This window comes from Mesocricetus auratus, unplaced genomic scaffold, assembly GCF_017639785.1.
Source record: "Mesocricetus auratus isolate SY011 unplaced genomic scaffold, BCM_Maur_2.0 Super-Scaffold_100004, whole genome shotgun sequence".
In the NCBI taxonomy this organism is placed as follows: domain Eukaryota; kingdom Metazoa; phylum Chordata; class Mammalia; order Rodentia; family Cricetidae; genus Mesocricetus; species Mesocricetus auratus.
The window spans coordinates 80455868-80474870 of NW_024429189.1; the positions used below are offsets into that span (position 1 = coordinate 80455868).

General features: G+C 42.7%; 1 protein-coding gene across 1 annotated transcript in view; it reads right to left on the bottom strand.

Annotated features, from left to right (window-relative positions):
* Positions 1 to 5733: 5733 nt before the first annotated feature.
* The window catches only part of LOC101825530 (neuroendocrine protein 7B2), a 46932-nt gene continuing 33662 nt past the window's right edge, over positions 5734 to 19003 (bottom strand). The window contains exons 4-6 of the mRNA XM_013117834.3: positions 16699 to 16811; positions 9865 to 9918; positions 5734 to 6276 (exon numbers count right to left, since the gene is read on the bottom strand). Of these exons, the coding sequence (XP_012973288.1) occupies positions 6181 to 6276; positions 9865 to 9918; positions 16699 to 16811 (263 nt within the window). The 3' untranslated portion in view covers positions 5734 to 6180. The remainder of the gene's footprint in view (positions 6277 to 9864; positions 9919 to 16698; positions 16812 to 19003) is intronic.

Below are 19003 nucleotides of genomic sequence, written 5' to 3' on the forward strand. Positions count from 1 at the left end.
CTTTTTTTCAAGATACAGTCCTAGTTAGGTATATCTTGTTTCCAATAAAGCTGCTGAATAACATCCTGAAGGCTGTCTTTGAGAGATAATTGCCCACTCCTCTGGCCTGTCTTTGTAGTGCTCCTACAACCCTCCAAGTAAGCCCACCATTGATTGGCCAGCTTTTCCCAATGTCTGTCTCCAGCAATTTATACAGCTATTGCTAAAGTGCTTGATGCAAGGTAAAGTGCACATATACCCTGCATGCTGCCCATGTGGCTACTGGGTGTCCCATGGGTAGAGAAGTGCCAACTGACGAAAACCCACAGTGGAACCCAATATAGTGGCTTCCTTCAGATCAGCTGTCATGAAGAGCAGAATCGTCAACCAGTTCATTACACACTCATGCATAGCCATCCTTGGAATGAATGCAGCAAATAGGAATGTTTAGACGAACCTCTGCAGCTCTACCTTGGACCTGTTTTCATGGGGCTGTCACTTTGGAAAAAAAGGGCATGTCTCTGTTGGACCAGTCTCAGAAAACCCTGAGAATCATCTGCAAGTTTTAAGGTCAATTTGGGGGGCCATAGCACCCTTACTTCTTTATGCAGTGTGTGCATGTGTATGCATGTGTGTTCCTGTGTATGTAGATGCACGTGTGAATATGTGTGTGTGTGTTGCATTCATGTGCATGCTTCCATGCGTGTGAAGCAAAAGTTGTCGTCAGGTGTGTTCCTCTATTCCTTTCCACCATTTTTGTTTTTAAGGCAAAGACTCTCAGTGGTCCCAGAGCTCACTTACTGACTAAACTGGCTAGCCAGTGAATTCCAGTGATTCAAGTGGCACTGCTCCCAGCCCTAGGGTTACAGATTGTCACCACACCTGCTTTCACCACATGGGAGCTGAGGACCTGAACTCAGGCCCTCAGGCTTATAGAGCAACTGCTTCTTACTGACTGAGGTATCTCCCCAACCCAGGACCTTAGTTTTCGTCTGTCTGTCTGTCTGTCTGTCTGTCTGTCTGTCTGTCGGTCGGTCTGTTTCTTTGCTTGTTTGAAACAGAGTCTCTTGATGACCTGGAACTTACCAGTAAGCCTAGCCTGGTTGGCCCACAAGCCCCAGGACCCACCTATTTTATAGTATTGGGATTACAAGCAGGCCACCGTTCTTGGCTTTTTAACTGTGGGTTTGGGAATCAAACTTGGGTTTTTATGCTTCCGCGCACGCACTTTGCCCACTGAGCTACAGAGCTACAGAGCCCATCCTTCTTTATACACAACGTAAGATGATGACCCTTTTATAAGTTTTTCAAAACATTCCTTAACATTCATTAATTTGGCACACATGTATCGTTTTTGGGAGGGTCTCTGGAAGATTGCAAGCTAAAAAGAAACACAAGACACAACCCATGGCCTCAAGGAGTTATAACCCTTGAATGAGGCAAGCACACAATAAGTAAACAGGCACTGTATAGCAGCGAAGCACTGGACGCTGGGAATAAGATAATAAATTCAAGAGACTAGTGAAAATTGAGAAGTTTTTAACAGCATTCTGTAGAAAAGGTTGCTGACACAGAGAAAAGGCAAAATGGTTTTTTGATCTAGAGCAAGAGAATGATTTTTAAAGCCCCTAATGTCAAGAAATCCCTAACCTTTCCTCCCATAGGCTAAGAACTTTCCCCCTTCCCAAACTCCCCATCCTCTTGGCTTAGGACACACACCCTGTCCTTCTTATAGTTTTGCACATGCATTCCTTGGACCAAAATATTCAACTATCCACATCTCTCCTGACTTTGAAGGTTGCCTTTCTATAGTCGTAATAAATACTTAAAGAATTAATGTACAAAGAGAAAACATACACTTCGTTTCACTGTCTGCTGCTTTACTTGATGACTGATTATAGCCATCACTTTGCTTTTAGCAGCATGTTGTGATGGGAGTGTGTGACAGAGTATCCAAGAAGCAAAAAGACACAGAGGAAGGGCATTTCAATGACTTGAAACCTTCCCATGAGACCTCTCAAAGAGGCCATTACCTATTAAAGGCTAGGTCACTTCCTAATAACACTACCCATGGGAATGAAGCTTTTAATATAGGCATTTATCCAAAGCATCATAAGTGATCATCTTTCTTTCCTGATGTGTTTCCTCTGAGAAGGCCACTGCTCTGTTCTTACTCCTTCCCCTGCTTATCTTTGTCTATTTTTTTAATGTTTTGAGATTGAGTCTCACTCTGTAGGCCAGACTGACATGGAAGTCACAGCAGTTCTCCTGCCCCATCCTCCAAGTGTTGGGGTTTCAGGTGTAAGTCACCACACCGGGCTGAAATTCCCTTCCTCTGAGTCTTTCTTAGACTTCTCAGATTTTTTCTTCCATGATGGCAGAATGTGATCAGTCTCTACACTGTGGGTCCAGAGTTATTGTGTGTACCCCATGGCACCGTATTGATTCACAAAACACTTGTGTAAGTTATATCTTCTTACAAAGAAGCCCCAGTTACTCTCATTGTAACAAACTGGATGCCCAATGAAAGCCTTTTTTAATGCCAGTGTCTTCTATGTTTGGGGCAGTGTGTTTCCTTATGGAGCAGAAGCAAAAACATCATGAGGCAGAATCATGGGCTCTCTTTGATTATATAAATGTATGGTAAGATCCTGCTGTCCTGGAATAAGTTTGTGGTATAGAATAAGCCTGTTTTTATTTTTTAAGATTAATTTATCTTCATTTTATGAGTATGTGAGAAGGGCTGCATTCATGCATGGCTGGTACCTGACCACACTATATCAGATAACCTACACCGGTGCTTGGGGATCCATTACTGATCAGTTGGAATGATATGGTAATAGGACTGGGGTACTGAGCTAAGATTGGTTCAGAGGTCATGGTAACTTGTAGAGTATAGCCTTCCCCGCCATCCGCCTGGGCCCTACCACAGTTGCTGTCCCCAAATAACACACAAGACACAATATTAATTATTAAGTTGTTGGCCGTTTGCTTGGTTTCTTACTGGCTAGCTCTGACTTAAGCCATAATTGTTAGTCTAAGTATTTCTCTTACCAGAGAAAAGGTCTGGACCTCTTACTCCTCTGGTGCCTACATGGCGTCTCTTCTGTCTCTTTTCCCCAGAATCCTCCTTGACTCTTAGTCCCACCTATCTTGCTTCCCTATTGGCCAACAGTGCTTTATTCAATAACCAGTATGAGACAGATTTACAGAATGACATCTCCCATCAATAACTCCCATTCAGTGCATACTACATTATATTTAGTAGTAGGGAAAGACTCTTTGTCTAAAGTCTTATAATTGCATCATTTTTACAAGAGTAAACCAGCAAAACAAAATAGACCTTCTGACAACTAAGAGCAGCATCCGCTGGCCATCCCTCTCTAATGCTGCTGCCAGGAGTCAGTGGGAGGAAGGATGGTCTGCCAGATGGAGAGGGAGTCCCTCATCATTGTTAAACCCACATGAACACTCCCTACACTCAATGTTTGAAATAAATTCATGGCTCTTTTTATATTTTAAATAAAATTTCAAGAACATAATTTGCTTAGGGGTAGTTTAAATTTTCCTTCCTGAGAAACAAATAACTTTTTATCTAAAAGTCACTGCTACTTTCTGATATCTTTTAGTAGAGTTTCCCAAAGCACACTAAACTAGACAGTATCCTCTGTGTTGCTATATGAAAAAAAACCTCAGAAACAATGTTTATTGACCCATATTCCCTACTGTCTTCACTCTTCCTCATCTGTTAAATCTCACTAGACCACCAGCCATCCAAGTAAAGGGTTTAATGATTAACCATACCACCCCTTAGCTACCTCCTGGCCCCACCCACTTACCCTTCTCCTGGGAGGACTGTTTCCAGAGCTCATAATTTCATTAGTATTTTTTGTTACCTGCCCCTTTTCTGGCCTCCAGGTTCCTGTATGCTCAGGCACCGTAGTGATGGCTGTGTGTTCCATAGCAGATGCCTGACTATACCTGTCCCCTTGGTCCTATGCCAATACTGAATGAGCTCTGTAGCAGGTACCAATGAAGCCTTGTATCCCTGAAGGCTTTCAAAGGAGGGCAGAGAAGAAACCCTGTTTCTGTTGCCTTGTAGGCTTAATGAGGGAATAGGATTTTTGATCCAGGATGGCCAGGAGGTGTACAGTGGCTGGTCATGCTGCCACTTGTATGTCCGTAATGGTGGGATGGCAGATGACTCCAGTTTTCCAAGATCATATCACCTCCAGATAGCTGCACAACTCTAATAACACCTTAGCTCCCTGGTAGAAACACATGATCCTTTCAGGAATTCTGCATATTCTGGAATATCCTATATCATAGTGGCAAATACATTTTGAATTCCTTGAAGCCTCAGCCTAATGATTCATCTGGTAGGAATTAAAGAGTAGCTTCAGTGATAGTACATACAACAGAAAATATTGAACAACTCTCTACTCCCTTCTCCCACCCCAGCAGCAAGGGCAGAGGAAATTCTCTTCTAGAATGGCCCCATTGTATCCTCCTCTGGAGATGGGACTTCACCAGCCCTCATGCTGTGTAATTGCATCCAGGGATCTTGAGTGTGCTGGTACCACGGTCAGAGTTCAATCAGGACAATACTGACAGTGCCTGTATAATATACTTTACTTCTGCCTAGTGTGCCAAACATGTTCTTCTTTTGTTCTCCAAATGTCCCTGGGGTGACTACAACTACCTTCCTCACTTCAAAGATCCTTGGCTATAGTACTATGGAAAGACTGATGATAGAATGGGTGCTAATGACCCTTCTCAGCCAAGGAAAAGCAATGTCTCTGCTGTAGATGTGGTCCAGGGTCTATCTGGGAAAGCATGTCCCTTTCAAGGCTATTAGTCTAATGAAGTCCCCTCTAAATTTCCGTCCGCTTCCATGAAAATCTTTTCCTCCTAGTCACGCTGGCCCCTCTCCATCCAATTCACTTCATTCCAAACCAAATTTTCTCCCCCATGGAATCCTGGGGCATATCCTTCCATGATGATTTTGGAAAATGGTCTCCATTAACTTTTCATATCCATATGCATAATGATTTCTACCTTACTTACTATATCTCCAGACCAATGCTTACCATAGTCTTGTCTTACTGTTGAGTCTTACCTGTGTTGCTAGTGTGGAAAGTTCCAAACATACAAATAGTCAGGAAATCCTTATGTACATTGAATCCAGCTTCAACAGCTATCAATATGTGGTAATCTGATTCATCTAAATCTAAAGTTTCCTTCCTATCACTATAATGAATCATTGTAAAGCAAACCTACACACCATCTGCACAAATTTCAATAGACATCTCTAAGACACAGAGTTCTGTAAAAGATTGCTATAAAATTTTGCATAACCAAATTGCACCAAATACTCAGCAGTGACTCATGCTTCTCCAACTGTCTGATAGATAGTATTGTTTTACTTGAATCAGCAAACAAAGAAACACCCACAGAGATTTCACTTGGTTCACCTTTCTCTTAAGTCCTTTAAAATTTATAGCATTTCATGTACAGGGGTGTGTGTGTGTGGGGGGGGGTTTCTTGTCTTGAAAATCCTTCCATTCTGGATTTTGCTGATTATTCCCATGATGTGTTGAACATTCTCAGTCCTAGTATATGTGAAATGGGGATCATCAACTTATTAGCATTACTACTAAAATTAGATAGTCATGCATGCTACTTTGCTGTATTAAGCAAAGAAATTGATTTTTCGACTGTTATTTAACAATAAAGAAAGACTTCACAAGCCAATGCTTGCACACACATTTATTAAGAAGCAGCCAAGAGAAATGTGTCAGCCCCTCCCCTTGAGTTCAACCTTCTTTATTGGTGTGTAACAAGGCCCAAGGGCTAGATACACTACATAATCAAAATCAAATGCTAGCTTTTTACAGACTTGGCCCAAACTGCACAACCCAAAACTGCAAGAAATCTGAGTATTTCATATCCGCGTTTTTATTATACTTGACATATACATTTTAATTGTAATGTTTCTTGCAGATCCACATTAAAAACCCCTCAAAAGAAAAGGAGCTTTTATTCTAATTTAGCAGAAAGCACAGCCATTGGTGTGGAGGCAACTGCAAGGACAGCTGCTTTCCATCCATAATTATGTATGTAGGACGCATGCTGCCACTCGCGGGGGCTCTAGTAACATGCACAGAAGCACTGGATGGGTTTCCACCTACTGCCTTCTCTTTATTCTGACTCCTTCTCCTCTTCAGAAAAGTGAGGGACAGATTTCTTTGCCACAACATTGTCCAGCCTCTTTCCTTGTAGATATGGATTGACACTCTGGGGAAAAAAAAAAGTCCTTTGGCATTACTCAAGAACCTCTGATACAGACATCTCACATAAGCGTAGAAGCCTTGCTTTCTGACTGTTGTATTCACAGGACAATAACATAACACTTACCACCCCTTGCCAAATGATGGCTCCAGGGAGTTGGTTAATACCTCAGTGCCGCATGACGCAGAATACAGTCTCACTGACAGATGTTCCAATAGTGTCTTTCATAAAACCATAGTGTTCTTGATCAAATGCAATGTAGCATTTTTATTGTCATATTTAGCTTACAAGTTTGGGGTGAACCAGAAAAAAATTCTTGCTACTAACTTAGGTACCAGGTCTCATGTGAAAGAAAATGATTATTCTATGATCCTATTTAAGTGGGAGAGAGAATCTGAAATGTCTTAATTAATCTACAGGAAGCAAGTTAAAGGAAAAGACAAATAGGACCAAGTGGGAATCAGTGTCTGAAGACTGGCCCATGGCAGCAACTCTTCTATGCAAACATTCTGCTAAACACAATTAAGGGATCTAGCAATCAATTCCAAGCTTCCCTCAGTGAAACTTAAAAGGCAAAATAAAACACAAAGTCACCAGGAAGGGTCTTTGTTTTTTTACTTAGGCCTCCATATTCTGGAATCTCATTTGTTGATGTTCTGAATAAGTCAGCTTCCATTGCTTCTCTAATAATATCAATTTTTTGAGGTTTGGATTTGAACTGGTAACTGGAGCTGTGCAACATAATCTTTAGTGAACAGGAAAAATTTTCAAACTTTTGGAAGGTATTTGTTTATTGAAGCTGCCTTCCAGCAGTGGAACAGAAATGTAAGAAACAGGCTGAGATTACATATGAGGAGTCGTCCTATTACAGTACTGAGCCACTGTGAGTAAATAGACACAGTTCTTGTGCGGGCCTGGCCTGCACGGCTCTCTTGAAAGGTCTTTAGAAGACAAGGACTGGAACACATGAGCAGCCCTTGTCAATGGACTTCACATTCTGCTGTATAAATCAAGGAGGACCCCAGCCACTCTGCAAAGCCGACTCACAAACAAGGTGGGGACTACAACACAAACGGTGTCTTTACGTTATTTGAAAAGAAGCAGGTCACAAAAAGGTAGACATCCCTAAAGTATTCAAAATAGTACGTTTCCCATTGGAAATTGTCAAATCGCGTGATCTGGCTCAACCTAAGGAATCACATAAGAACCTCTGGGTAGGCAGACTTACTGTGCTTGGAAAGAGTGTATTCAATATCATACTGTTTCAGTTTCGTAACAGTATTGATTCCTAAAATTTTAATATGTTAAAAGAGAATTTCAAATATTCATATTTGTCAGCTGTGGGATTAAGCAGCTGGTAGACTGTTTAAGATAATTAGTGGATTCAAAATGATAACAAGACGCAGCTTCAGAGTTCATTTTTTTCAGAATCACTTAAACGTACATTGATCTTTTATTTGAGAAGCATCTAGAAATTCAAATGGCCCAGAGTAAGTAAAAAAAAAACACACACACACACAAAATAACCTGGAGCTTTGGTTATAATGTTTGGGATCAAGCTTCTTACTAAGAAAATGCCATGGTGCAAGATGGGCTATCCAGACTCAGAAATGTCAAAAGTTGGAGGAAAGGGAAGAGGGAGATGCCAAGGCCAAGCCTTGACACTTTCAGATTAATGTTCAATTATTGAACCAAATGTTTTCTTTCAAGTATGTTCTGAAGACCTCAAGATACATATGTATGGTCACTCATGATTAGGTTGGGTAGAAATCACTATTCATATCTGACAACTGGAAGGACAGGTTGGGATGGAACCTTGCTTCCTGTCCTCTTCAACCCCAGTAGCTGATGAACTTCATTGGAGTAAGCCCTAATTCTTCAAATAAGTGAGCTATGATTTCTTGATATTGATTCTTGCTCCAGAGAGGGTGGTTAAGGTCTCTAATCAAGATGGGAACAGCAGCTGAAGTGTGGTAATGGGGGAGGGGGGAACATTTGCTTCCTTATAAGTCTACAGGGGCCCAGGGCTAAACAAATGAGAATGGGCTTTATAGATGTTTGAGAATAGAAGGAACCTGAAACCCTGGGTCACAGTGACTCTTATTTTCCTAAATTCTAAGCCTTGTCTATGTGGAAGATGTTGAGGCCAAAGTAAAAATCCTTTATAGCACATGTCTTAGCCAGAATCTTGAGTTTTGGTAATCACTGGTCTCATGGAAATATGATCTAAAGTCAACCTAAGTTCCGCCGAGTCATGACAGAAGGCACGTGGGCCAGCAAGTAGAGACAATTAAAACTGCATACTGTTATTCATTTGGGGTCAGTCATTGGCCCTATTTGGAAATGTCCTTGCTGTACCACGGGGGATATTCCAGCCATCTTCCTGGTATTCTGAGCTCCTAGAATAGAATTTCTTGATGTTCTCTCAAGAACACATTACACCCTTCCTGTCACCATCTGCCATTGGAAGCTGTAATCACCAAGCAAAACCCTAATAACCCCACTTATTCTCCCAGAGAAGATCTGCTTCCAGACATAACAGCTTTCTGCGTCTTGCGTAGGAAGTTGTCTGTGGGTCTTCTGTGTTTGTCAGGCAGCTGGGGCCTTATGATTAACACCAAGGCCAGAAACTCCACACTTCTGAAAACATTTCTGATTGAACTTGGCCAGGCTCTTTAGATTGACCACAATTGTCACTGTCTAGATTCCCAATTTCCCCTGAGATCCAGGTACTTTCTATTCCAAACAAATCGTCAGTGACCTTGGATATATATAGGTTGGTTTGCATATTTTAAGTAAAGTAATTACTATGGTAGTACTGTACTGTGAAATAGCAGGGTTTTTACCTGTTTTCTTTGGTCAAATAAAAGAGGCAGTGTTCCGATCCTTCTGTTCAGTAAGGTACCAGTAGAATAGTATAGGATGGACATTGATCACTGTTAAGTCTCAGCAGTATAACATGCACCAGAAACCCAATATGACCTTGACATTCAGATTCATGCCAAGCAGCACCATAAAAGGATAGCAAAATGCAAACATAGAGACCAAAGGCCATCTTGGACAATCCTTCCAAGGAGAGCTAACTAAGCCTGCACTAGACTTAGCAGTCAGCAAATGAGATAGGTGGAATGCATGTTACACCATCCTGCCTAGGAGTATATAGATATGTAGAAGACATTCAGAACGACAGCCTGCAGTATGTACTTCCCCGCTCTGTTTTCCATCATGTGACTTATATAACTAATGCAGATGTGTGAGCCATTTCCTGGCTTCAGTGTATGTTAGGAAAGTCATGCCCGCAGATCCTCCCTGCATACTCCCACCTTCCCTGTATGAGGTACCATTCATGGTTGCTCACTAGAAGGGAAGTAATGAGTGTTCCATATCATGTCCTAAAGCTTAGGGAGGAAGCCATGCCACCCTGGAAGCCAAGGGTATATCTGCTAGGTGTGGCCCTTGCCATACAGGATTTCAGTTTTGCTCTTTGGGATTGCATCAGAAAAGATTCTGCTACTTTCCCCAAACCAAATGTTTCAATTGCCCTACTCAGAAGCACTAAATGCCCCCGCACCACCCGGCCCCTGTGTGACTTACCCTCCGCTTCCGCCTCTGCCCCCCCTTCATCTTCTCATAAAGGAGTTTCTTGTTCTAGAGAGGAGAGAAAAGAAAACACAAATGTACAAGTATGGATTGAATTTGGTAACTGTCTATTTTAAAGCGACACTTGGTGTGTCCCCTGGATATTTGCATACACATATTTTGGAAACAAAGCTAGATGAAAGGAATGTCGTGTCAGAATGATAGACCACAAGAGAAAATCTGGTGACTGTGGTGCTTTTCACAAAGTCCTCTGCACTGCCTCAAGGCATACAGTGTCATCAACAATCTCATAAACAGGGAGAGATGGCATGCTAAAATACCAGGGTGTGGGAAGCTCATCTCCTCACTTTGAACCGTCTTTGTTTAAAATAAATAACTTTATCTCAGTATCTAATTCCCTTTTTATGAACTACACACATGACTGTACTCTGGAGGAGTGTCCGGCCATTAACGACAATCGTCTGTATAAATAAATGAGACGCTGACTTCTGCAGCCATCCCTCCCATGGCTCATGTGAGTGCTCCCATCAAGCCAATCACAGGACCATTTGGTCTATAACGTTTTTAATAGAGTGAACCTTTTAACAACTGCCAAAAAAAAACTTGGCAGAAGAGAGTTATGTTGTATGTGTGTGTGTGGGGGGGTGCTTCTCTGTGACCACAGTTTAAGTGTTCCCACATACTGCTGTGTGTCAGACATGGTGGACTTAAATGAGCTCTAGAATATCAGACACATGCTCAACACATTGCCATCTAGTAGAGACTATAAAAGACAGAACACTTAACCTGAATGTGGAACCAGAAAAGGCATGAGGGTGTTTCACTCATGTTATTTTATTTTCAAATCATAGCTGTAACTATGATACCCTAACCTTGACTTCGAGGAAAAAGAGCCGGCAGAGTTCTGGCGGAGAACAAATTAATCCTCCGAGTTGTCTTGTTAGTAACAGAATATTTAAGTGGTAGATATGAAAATGAGAGTGACAAATGCCAAGAATGATCTTCATTGTTTTCCTGTTCATTAAAACAACAACCTGCCATTTACAAGGGGCAGCTTTGCCCAACCTCAAATATCCAGGAGCGGGGTCTGTGCCAGGAGCAGCACCTCCACAGGCACTGCCCAGAGACCCTGTCTCTGGCTCTCTTGGGGTGTGGATTAAGTAAATATCAGGAGGGTGAAAAGGCAGGTCTGCTGACGATTCCCTTGAGAAATGAGAATATTGTAGTTGGTCTTCATTTCAGTGTCTGAATGTAAATAGACCAGTGTAATGCACATACAATGTTCTGGGTGCTCAGGCCAGAGTTCGAAAGGAGACTGGAGTAAAGAGGGTGAGGACAGTGACTGCTCACATACATCACTCCTTTTAGCTGTCTGAACTGAGGGAGGGCAGAGGGGCCTGCAGGCTGGTGCAGTGGAGCCCACCGCCCATCAGCCCGGGCACAGCTTCAGCATGCTGCAAATGAGATGAAGGTAGCAACATCTCACCCTCCCTTTTGGATCCTGGGGGAAATTATGAAGAGAAGTACAGAAGGTCCGGAAATCTTCTTCTCAAAGATGCCCCTGCTTTCCTGGAGAGTTAAGGTCAGGACTGGCACATTCATGCTCCCGCCTCTCCGTGGCGAATATGTGGCTGAGCTTTCTCCAATTAGCTCTGCATCAGTGTGGATTTGATGGTAGAGATTGGCAGGTGTGATGTGAATGAAAAAAAAGTACACAAAATGAATGAAAATAAATTAGCCACCTCCTCTGACAACCACTTGTTAGTTCCTTGGGGAGGAGTGGCCTAATTTCCAGGAGTGCAGCTGGTTTAAGTTCATCAAGATTTTGGACAACCCAGTTCCATTCCTAAAGGACCTTGGGGGATGGATAACTTTTTAGGGAACTGTCTGATTCTAGGGCTAGGCTATAGAAAGTACAAGGATTAGTGATGCTAAATATCTGATTGACCATGAAAGTAAGGATGTGTTCAAACAAGTTGTGTCCAAAGGAAAGAAAAGCCAGCTTGAAGAAAGTCCTACCAGTCAAATGCAGGGCATTGTGAACATCACACTCAGTAATGATGAATCTAAAGAGGTACCAGATAAAGAAGTAGACTTATAAACAAGAAATGAAGTAATGGAAGCTCCCTATGGGAGTAGGATACAACTTACCAAATGAAGAAACAAGAGAGCAAAACGCATGATTCTGCAATTACCATGGTTATAATTGATTCTGGTAAACACCATCAATGAAATGGTTAGCGAATTGGCAAAACGTATTGGCTAGCAGTGTCATGGAGATCAGAATATTTACAGTCTCAAAGTAGTTTCCCACAAGTTAACTATTTAATTTCAATTGGAATGATTTTATATCAGAGAAATACCACGTTATTGAAGGGAATGAGGTTACCACTAACAGGAAACAAAGTGACATCATGCACTCCCCTTTGGCGCAAAATGCTAAGGATACACATAAACAGCATGACAATGAAGAAGCCTAAAGAGTTGGTCATGTGAAAACAGAGAGACTAGGTGACTGCCAGAGCTGGGGAGGGTGAGGGAGATGGAGAAAGCATGGTGACAATCCACAGGTACATGCAGTTGAAGGAGCAATAACTACAATTGTCCTTTAGCACAGTGGATCAACCATCTTAGCAATTACTGTATGTGTTACAACAGTGGAGACTCGGAATATTTCAACATAAAGATAAAAACAAAGGAGCTAGAGAGATGGCTTAGCAGTTATGAGCACTGACTGCTCTTTCAGAGGACCCAGGTTCCATTCCCAGCGCTCATATGGCAGCTCACAACTGTCTCTAACTCCAGCTCCAGGGAACCCAGTGCTCTCTTCTGGCCTCTGTGTGTAATGCATAAACATACACGGAGACATAGCACCCATACTCATAAAATTACAAAATTTTTAAAGAAATGAATGCAGTCTGAAGTTATAAATATGCCAATCACCCAGATCTAATTATCACACATTGTGTGTTTTGACATGCCACACTGTACTCTATAAATATGTACAATTACTATGTGTCAACTCAAGGAAGAAATGAAAAACATTGCTCATGTCTAATAACATGGAAACCTAAGAGAAACCAGGACTAGAGAGTACTCTAAAATGCAAATGTGGCAGAGCCATGCAAAATAAACAAAGTCAGAGAGAGACCACATTCTTCCTGTCTCCCATGGGCCAGCTCAGGCTCTAGTGAAAGTTGTATAAAGCACTGGAAAAGGAGAAACATTTGTTTTTCTGACATGAAAGTAAGTGTATTAAGAGTCAAGGCTAACACCAGCCTTTGGCCATAGGCCTTGAGGATTGTAACTGACTGGGGCAAGAGGGTAGTATCAACTTTTGCTCATAGACCTTCAGGGTTGCAATGGAATGAGAGTGAGGAGGAGGGGCAGCCTGAGATGATGAGATGAGACGACTGAGGTAAAATACCAGTGCAGTGTCTGGCATGTAGCACGAGCTCCACAAATATTATGATTTCCTATTATATAGCAATTATTGGTGCCTTCCCATTACCCACCACAGGACCCAGAAGTCATATGGAGTATATTTAATAATCATGTCTTGATGCAGTAACAAGGAAAGAATCATGCAGGAAACAAGACAGACACTGGTATTTGTAATGTGTGAATCATTGCTAAAGATGCAACTCAGCTCCAGATAATATAACAGGAAGGCGGCATCATCAGGAAGGAGGCAGGGGGACTTGTGTGAAGTTTGAGAGATAAGGGTTTTGAGAGTTGAAAGAATAGTTGAGCTGCAGACTTGATTGAGTCTGTCTTCTGTATAAATACCCAGGCTGCTTTAGAGAGAGAGGGAGGGAGGGAGGGAGGGAGAAAGACTCAGTTCACACTTCCACACAGAGATCAAGCAAACACTGTTTTATTGCTAGGTGGTAATGAGAAAATAAACAAGGAAACTGAAGGGTAAACAAACACATAATTAGAGCTGAGAAGAGGCATGGATGTCATTCCTTGGCCAGTGGTCTGTGATAGCACTTTTTATACTTGGTCTTAAATTCTACTCCAGCTCTGATGTGCGCAGTGAATACGGGTGACAGAGAGAAGCGCAAGGCAGTGTTCCAAGGAGGGAGAGGGAAGGAAGCAAAAGGGATGTGAGTGGAATTTGATGACAGGAGTCTTCTGAGGAAAAGGACATGGTGGCACACACACACACACACACACACACACACACACACACACACACACACACGCACGCACGCATGCATGTGCCCTTAATCCCAGTGCCCTGAGGCAGAGGCAGGTGGAGCTCTGTGAGTTGAGATCTAGGCCAGCCTGGTTTACATACTGAGTTTGAAGACAGCAAGAACTACCTAGAAAGACCCTGCCTCTAAACAAACAAACAAACAAACAAACAAATGAACAAACAAACATACATACATACATGCATACATACACACAAAATAAATAAACGTGGAAGCTACCTTCTCTTCCCCTCCATCACAGCACAGACAGGCTCTGCCCACACTCAGACATTTCCTCAATTGTCTTTCTTCTGGTTCTCAGATCCAGCCTTCCAGTTAGCGAAGCCCCTCCCCTAGGACTTCAGCACCAGTTCCTCTTAGTACCTCATCTCTGCAGCCCCACAGGCCTCACATAGTCCCCTGCCTTAGGCTTCAATCTCTCCTAGCAATGGGACCTGGCCTTGTACTGTATCAATGAAAAACTGGGCTAATTTTGTCTTCATGCCTTGCATTTCAACCTGTTTCACAACTGTAGACTGAGCACTTAGCATAGTTTCTAAAGTAAAGCAGGCTACGAACCCAGTGACTCCCTTCTGAACCTGGTCTCTGCCTGGCCATGCCATGCTCATCTATTGTGGGTTTTTTCCAAGAAGTCCTCTTGATTATTTGTTCTTTCCTTGCTTTTCCTTACTCCTTTAAGCTGGCACACAAATACTTAATGCATCTCATACTCTCTTCTTAAAATGCCTCACAAGAAGAGTTTATAGTATCCCTTTCATATAGACTGTCTCTCTGTCTCTCCCTCCCTTCATCTCCTAGGCTATGTCTACACCATTCTATTTAGTTTATCCCCTTTGAAAGAGCAGAGCACAAATTCTTACCTTCATCACTACATTTAGGACCACCATAAATGGAACTACTTTTTTACTTTCCCCATTATCTTTCTGTCTCTAGTCTCTCTCGATTTTACCTCTTACTATTCTACTGGAATATATTTTAGAGGAGACTTTCATAATGTCCAAGTTATTTTTTCCTTATGTTTAAATTGTACCAGTAGGAGAAGGCTTGAAAATAGTTCTACAAGACAATTCTCCCTAACAGAACTATATATGTGGGGGAGGAGAGAGAGAAAGAGTTGGGAAGGAGTCAGAGGAAGGAGAATGATACAAATTGTAGATGCAAGGTTAACTCAAAAGTTTTCCTCCCCTAATTTGCAAATATATTCTGAAGGCAGAGGGAACTCAACTGACTCAGTGCAACATGAAATGAGATACTACAAAAAAAGCTCAAAGTGATCATTAATGAGGACAAATTTCTTCCTCCAAAACAATGCAGAAGAAAGGGAAATGTTTGTTTTCAAGGCTTAAGTGTGCATTGCAACACAACAGTGTCATTAGCACTGACTTGAGAAGGGACGGATGAGGTCAGAGGGGCTTCTGTCACCTGCAGTGTCTTTGGAGGGAACACTCCTCATTCACTCATTCCACAGAGGCACTGACCACTGCTCGGCATTTCCCGCTTTCCTCAAATGGCTTCAGCATTGGGTTACACAGGCCCAACCACAGGCACCTAGACATATTCCCATTCAGTTTGAATCTTCCTTGGCTCATTGTTCCAGCCTGTTGGGATCTTCTTGAATACCGACTTGGTCATCAAGTGCTCTCTTCCAACTTTGTGTCAACCACAGCGAATCTAGGAGGTACGTGATCTGTGTTTTTCTTAGAAACATTGATAAAAATGTGGAGTGTGGCAGCATGCAAATATGCAGGGTACCCTGTGCCATTTCCCTCCCCTCCTGCCTGACTCTTCAACAATCTGTCTTCTGGTGATGTTCTGTTGACATGGCTGTGTCTCTTCACCTCTCCCAATAGGAGATCATAAAAGACCCTGTCAAATGCTTCGATGAAGTCCAAGTGCATCATGCCTGTTTTATTTCCCTCATTAAGCTGGCACAAAGATACAGAATGCTGGCAGGGGAATAATATGGGCAGATCGACAAAACTTGTTTTTAGCACACCAGTGCCAAGTGGCCATGATTTGTCTTTCCAAGCGCTTATAAAACAACACCCTTCATTGACAGCTACCCATGGTTGCATGCAACCGACAGCAAGCTCACTGCCACACATCTGGAGATTGTCTCTCTTTCCACAAGGCAGACTTATGTGTGCCTGTTTCCAAGTCTGGATGTCTTTATTTCCTCGATTCTGCAGAGATATGCACAGATCATCTCCTTTAGTCTCGAGGTCAACTTTTCAAATTTTCCCAGTGTCTTTTCCTTTGAAAAAGTCTTTTCCTTTTCATAGAATCCTATTGAGGGGCATGAAGTCCTATGGAGTGGCATTAAGCACTAGGGAGACATGAGGATGCTATGACCCAGACTGTGGAGTGTAGCAGAATAGCCCCTGGAGAGTGTGTGGTCCAGATTTCTGTCTCTTTCAATGCACTTAGTATACTTCTCCATAGACACACGAGTGTGGTCTGGAATAAAAATTGCATGAAGTCCACCTCAGCCAGAGATTGTTCCTAAACAATTTTTCCTCCCCACCCCCATGCGTACTGTTCATCTCTGGTATCGCCAGCCCCAAGAGATCAGAGGGAAAACTCTACCAGCTGCTGAAGAGGCACTTACCCACTTGCCCAAGCCTGGGTAGTCATGCTCTGGATCAAAAAGGTGCTGGTTTAGCTGAAATTCTCGACTGAATTCTGCAGTGTCAGGGGCATTTTCTAGACATCCATCATCAGCTGTGGACAAAGTTTTTTGAGAAGTGGTCAATACATCTGTTGTTATTCTAAAAGTTAACTGATCAAAAGCATTTAGACGCACCAAGGTCATAGTCTTTTCATATCAGACACTCTAAATCACAATGTCTCTGGGTTCCAATCTCCTTCTGCTTGTCACAAGGCCAGCAAACACCTGTTGGCTGCCCTCCAAACTCATTTCCCTTTTCTCCTTGGCATACAGCAAGGTTAATTTTCCAGTCTTTCTTTGCAATAAGATGGAGTCGTTTGCCTGAGCCCAGGGCAATAGAATGTAGGTAGCAGTGATATATTCTACTTCCAGGCCTGTCCCCAAAACCTTCTTGTGATAGTCCACTTTCCCCAACTCCATCCCATGTGCCAGTATGCATGCAACCAGTCAGATCAAGGAGTGGGGGCATCAAGAGTCAAGGAAGCAGAACCATCTACTAATGGAGTCCACAAGATTATGCAGTAGATCACTGCTAATCTGCCTCTATCATTTCCTTCACGTAAGTGAGAAACAAGTTTCTATTGGAAAGAACTAGAATATTTCATTTGCTTCAACATCAAGTGTTTCCTTAGGTGATACCTTTCCACCCACACGAGTTCCTCTGTTCCTCTTGGGTGATATCTTCATGACCACTCTAGTGCCTTTAGACAGGTCTCGGTGCTGTGTAGCATGTGTTTTAGAGTCAAGTTTAATGAACAAATCCCAGCACTTGTGGGATATATAGGTTCAGCTTTTTTGGGGGGGGTGGTTAAAGACAGGGTTTCTCTGTGGCTTTGGAGGCTGTCCTGGAACTAGCACAGAGATCCACCTGCCTCTGCCTCTCAAGTGCTGGGATGAAAGGCGTGTGCCACCAATACCCCGCAGGTTCAGCTTTTTAAAGCTAACCTGGCTTCTCTAAGTCTGCTCATTTATCTATGAGATACAAATATTTACCTAGTTGCCCTAAGAAATGAAGGTGACCAAGCATGGTACCGTTGTCACATGGAAGGCTTGCAGTATAATTAAAGCATGGTACTGTTGTCACATGGAAGGCTTGCAGTATAATTAAAGCATGGTACTGTTGTCACATGGAAGGCTTGCAGTATAATTAAAGCATGGTACCGTTGTCACATGGAAGGCTTGCAGTATAATTAAAGCCCCTTTCAGCCACCTCCCTTAAAATGAAACTTTCTTCCAAGATAGTTTTGTTGTTATTGCTTATTTTGCTTTTGTTTTCATTGCTACCTCACAGAGGGCCTTACTCTGTGACTCAGACTGGCCTCAAACGCATAATCCTCATGTCATTGCCTGCTGAGGCTGCGATTACAGGGCTATGCCGTAGTGCTCAGCTGTGATGGGTCACTGAAGTGTACATGCTTCCCATTCAAACCAAGACAAGCAGGTTATCTTTCCTGGCTTCTGATCTTCTAGAAGATCTATGATCACTAGGTAGGGTTCCCCTAAGAGTGAGTTTTTAAAACTTCCTGATTCCAATGTATTTTAGACAACATCTTTAAAAAGAGGAGAAATAGGTACAGGAGATACATTTCGATGAACCCTGGGTTCAAGTCCCAGCATCATAAAACAAGGTATATAAGGACAGAGGTGAAGACAGGGGCTGGGAAATTTTGTGCAAGGCCAGGGTAGGAAGGAAGCCCCGCCCCCTCCTACTTTTCAAAGGGATAATGACCTGTCAAAGTCAACACTGAGAGGAGCCCAATTAGGGAGGCTGTCTAGTTCTTGGGACAGAACTGAAGTCTCTAGGCATGCAGTGTCTCAGTCCTGAGCACCAGGAAGCTAGTGTGGAAGTTATTAGTGCTGCCAGCAATTCCCCAATATGACTCCCCACTTCTCACTGAGCCATTTCTAATAAAGTTATCATGTGGGAAAGGGATGCCAGGCAGAGTGTGGGAATGCAGCAGCAGTTTCAGTAACCTTTTGGTAACTCTCAAGTACCTTGAGTAGTGATAAAGCCTTGCTGGGGGCCGAGCTGAGATTTGTGGGACTGAAAATGTGCTCTAGAAGTCACCTTCTAGCCCTGAAGTCGAGAGTTCGATTCTAGGAGCTGAACTGCTCTGTGCGGGGAGATGGGTAATGATTCAGGCAAGAGCAGGGCAGGGCAGGGCAGGGCAGGCAGGGCCAACGTTCTAGTTTGTGTTAGTCAACTGTGCTGTTCTGTATCACACATGTTGGAAGGTGGTCTCAA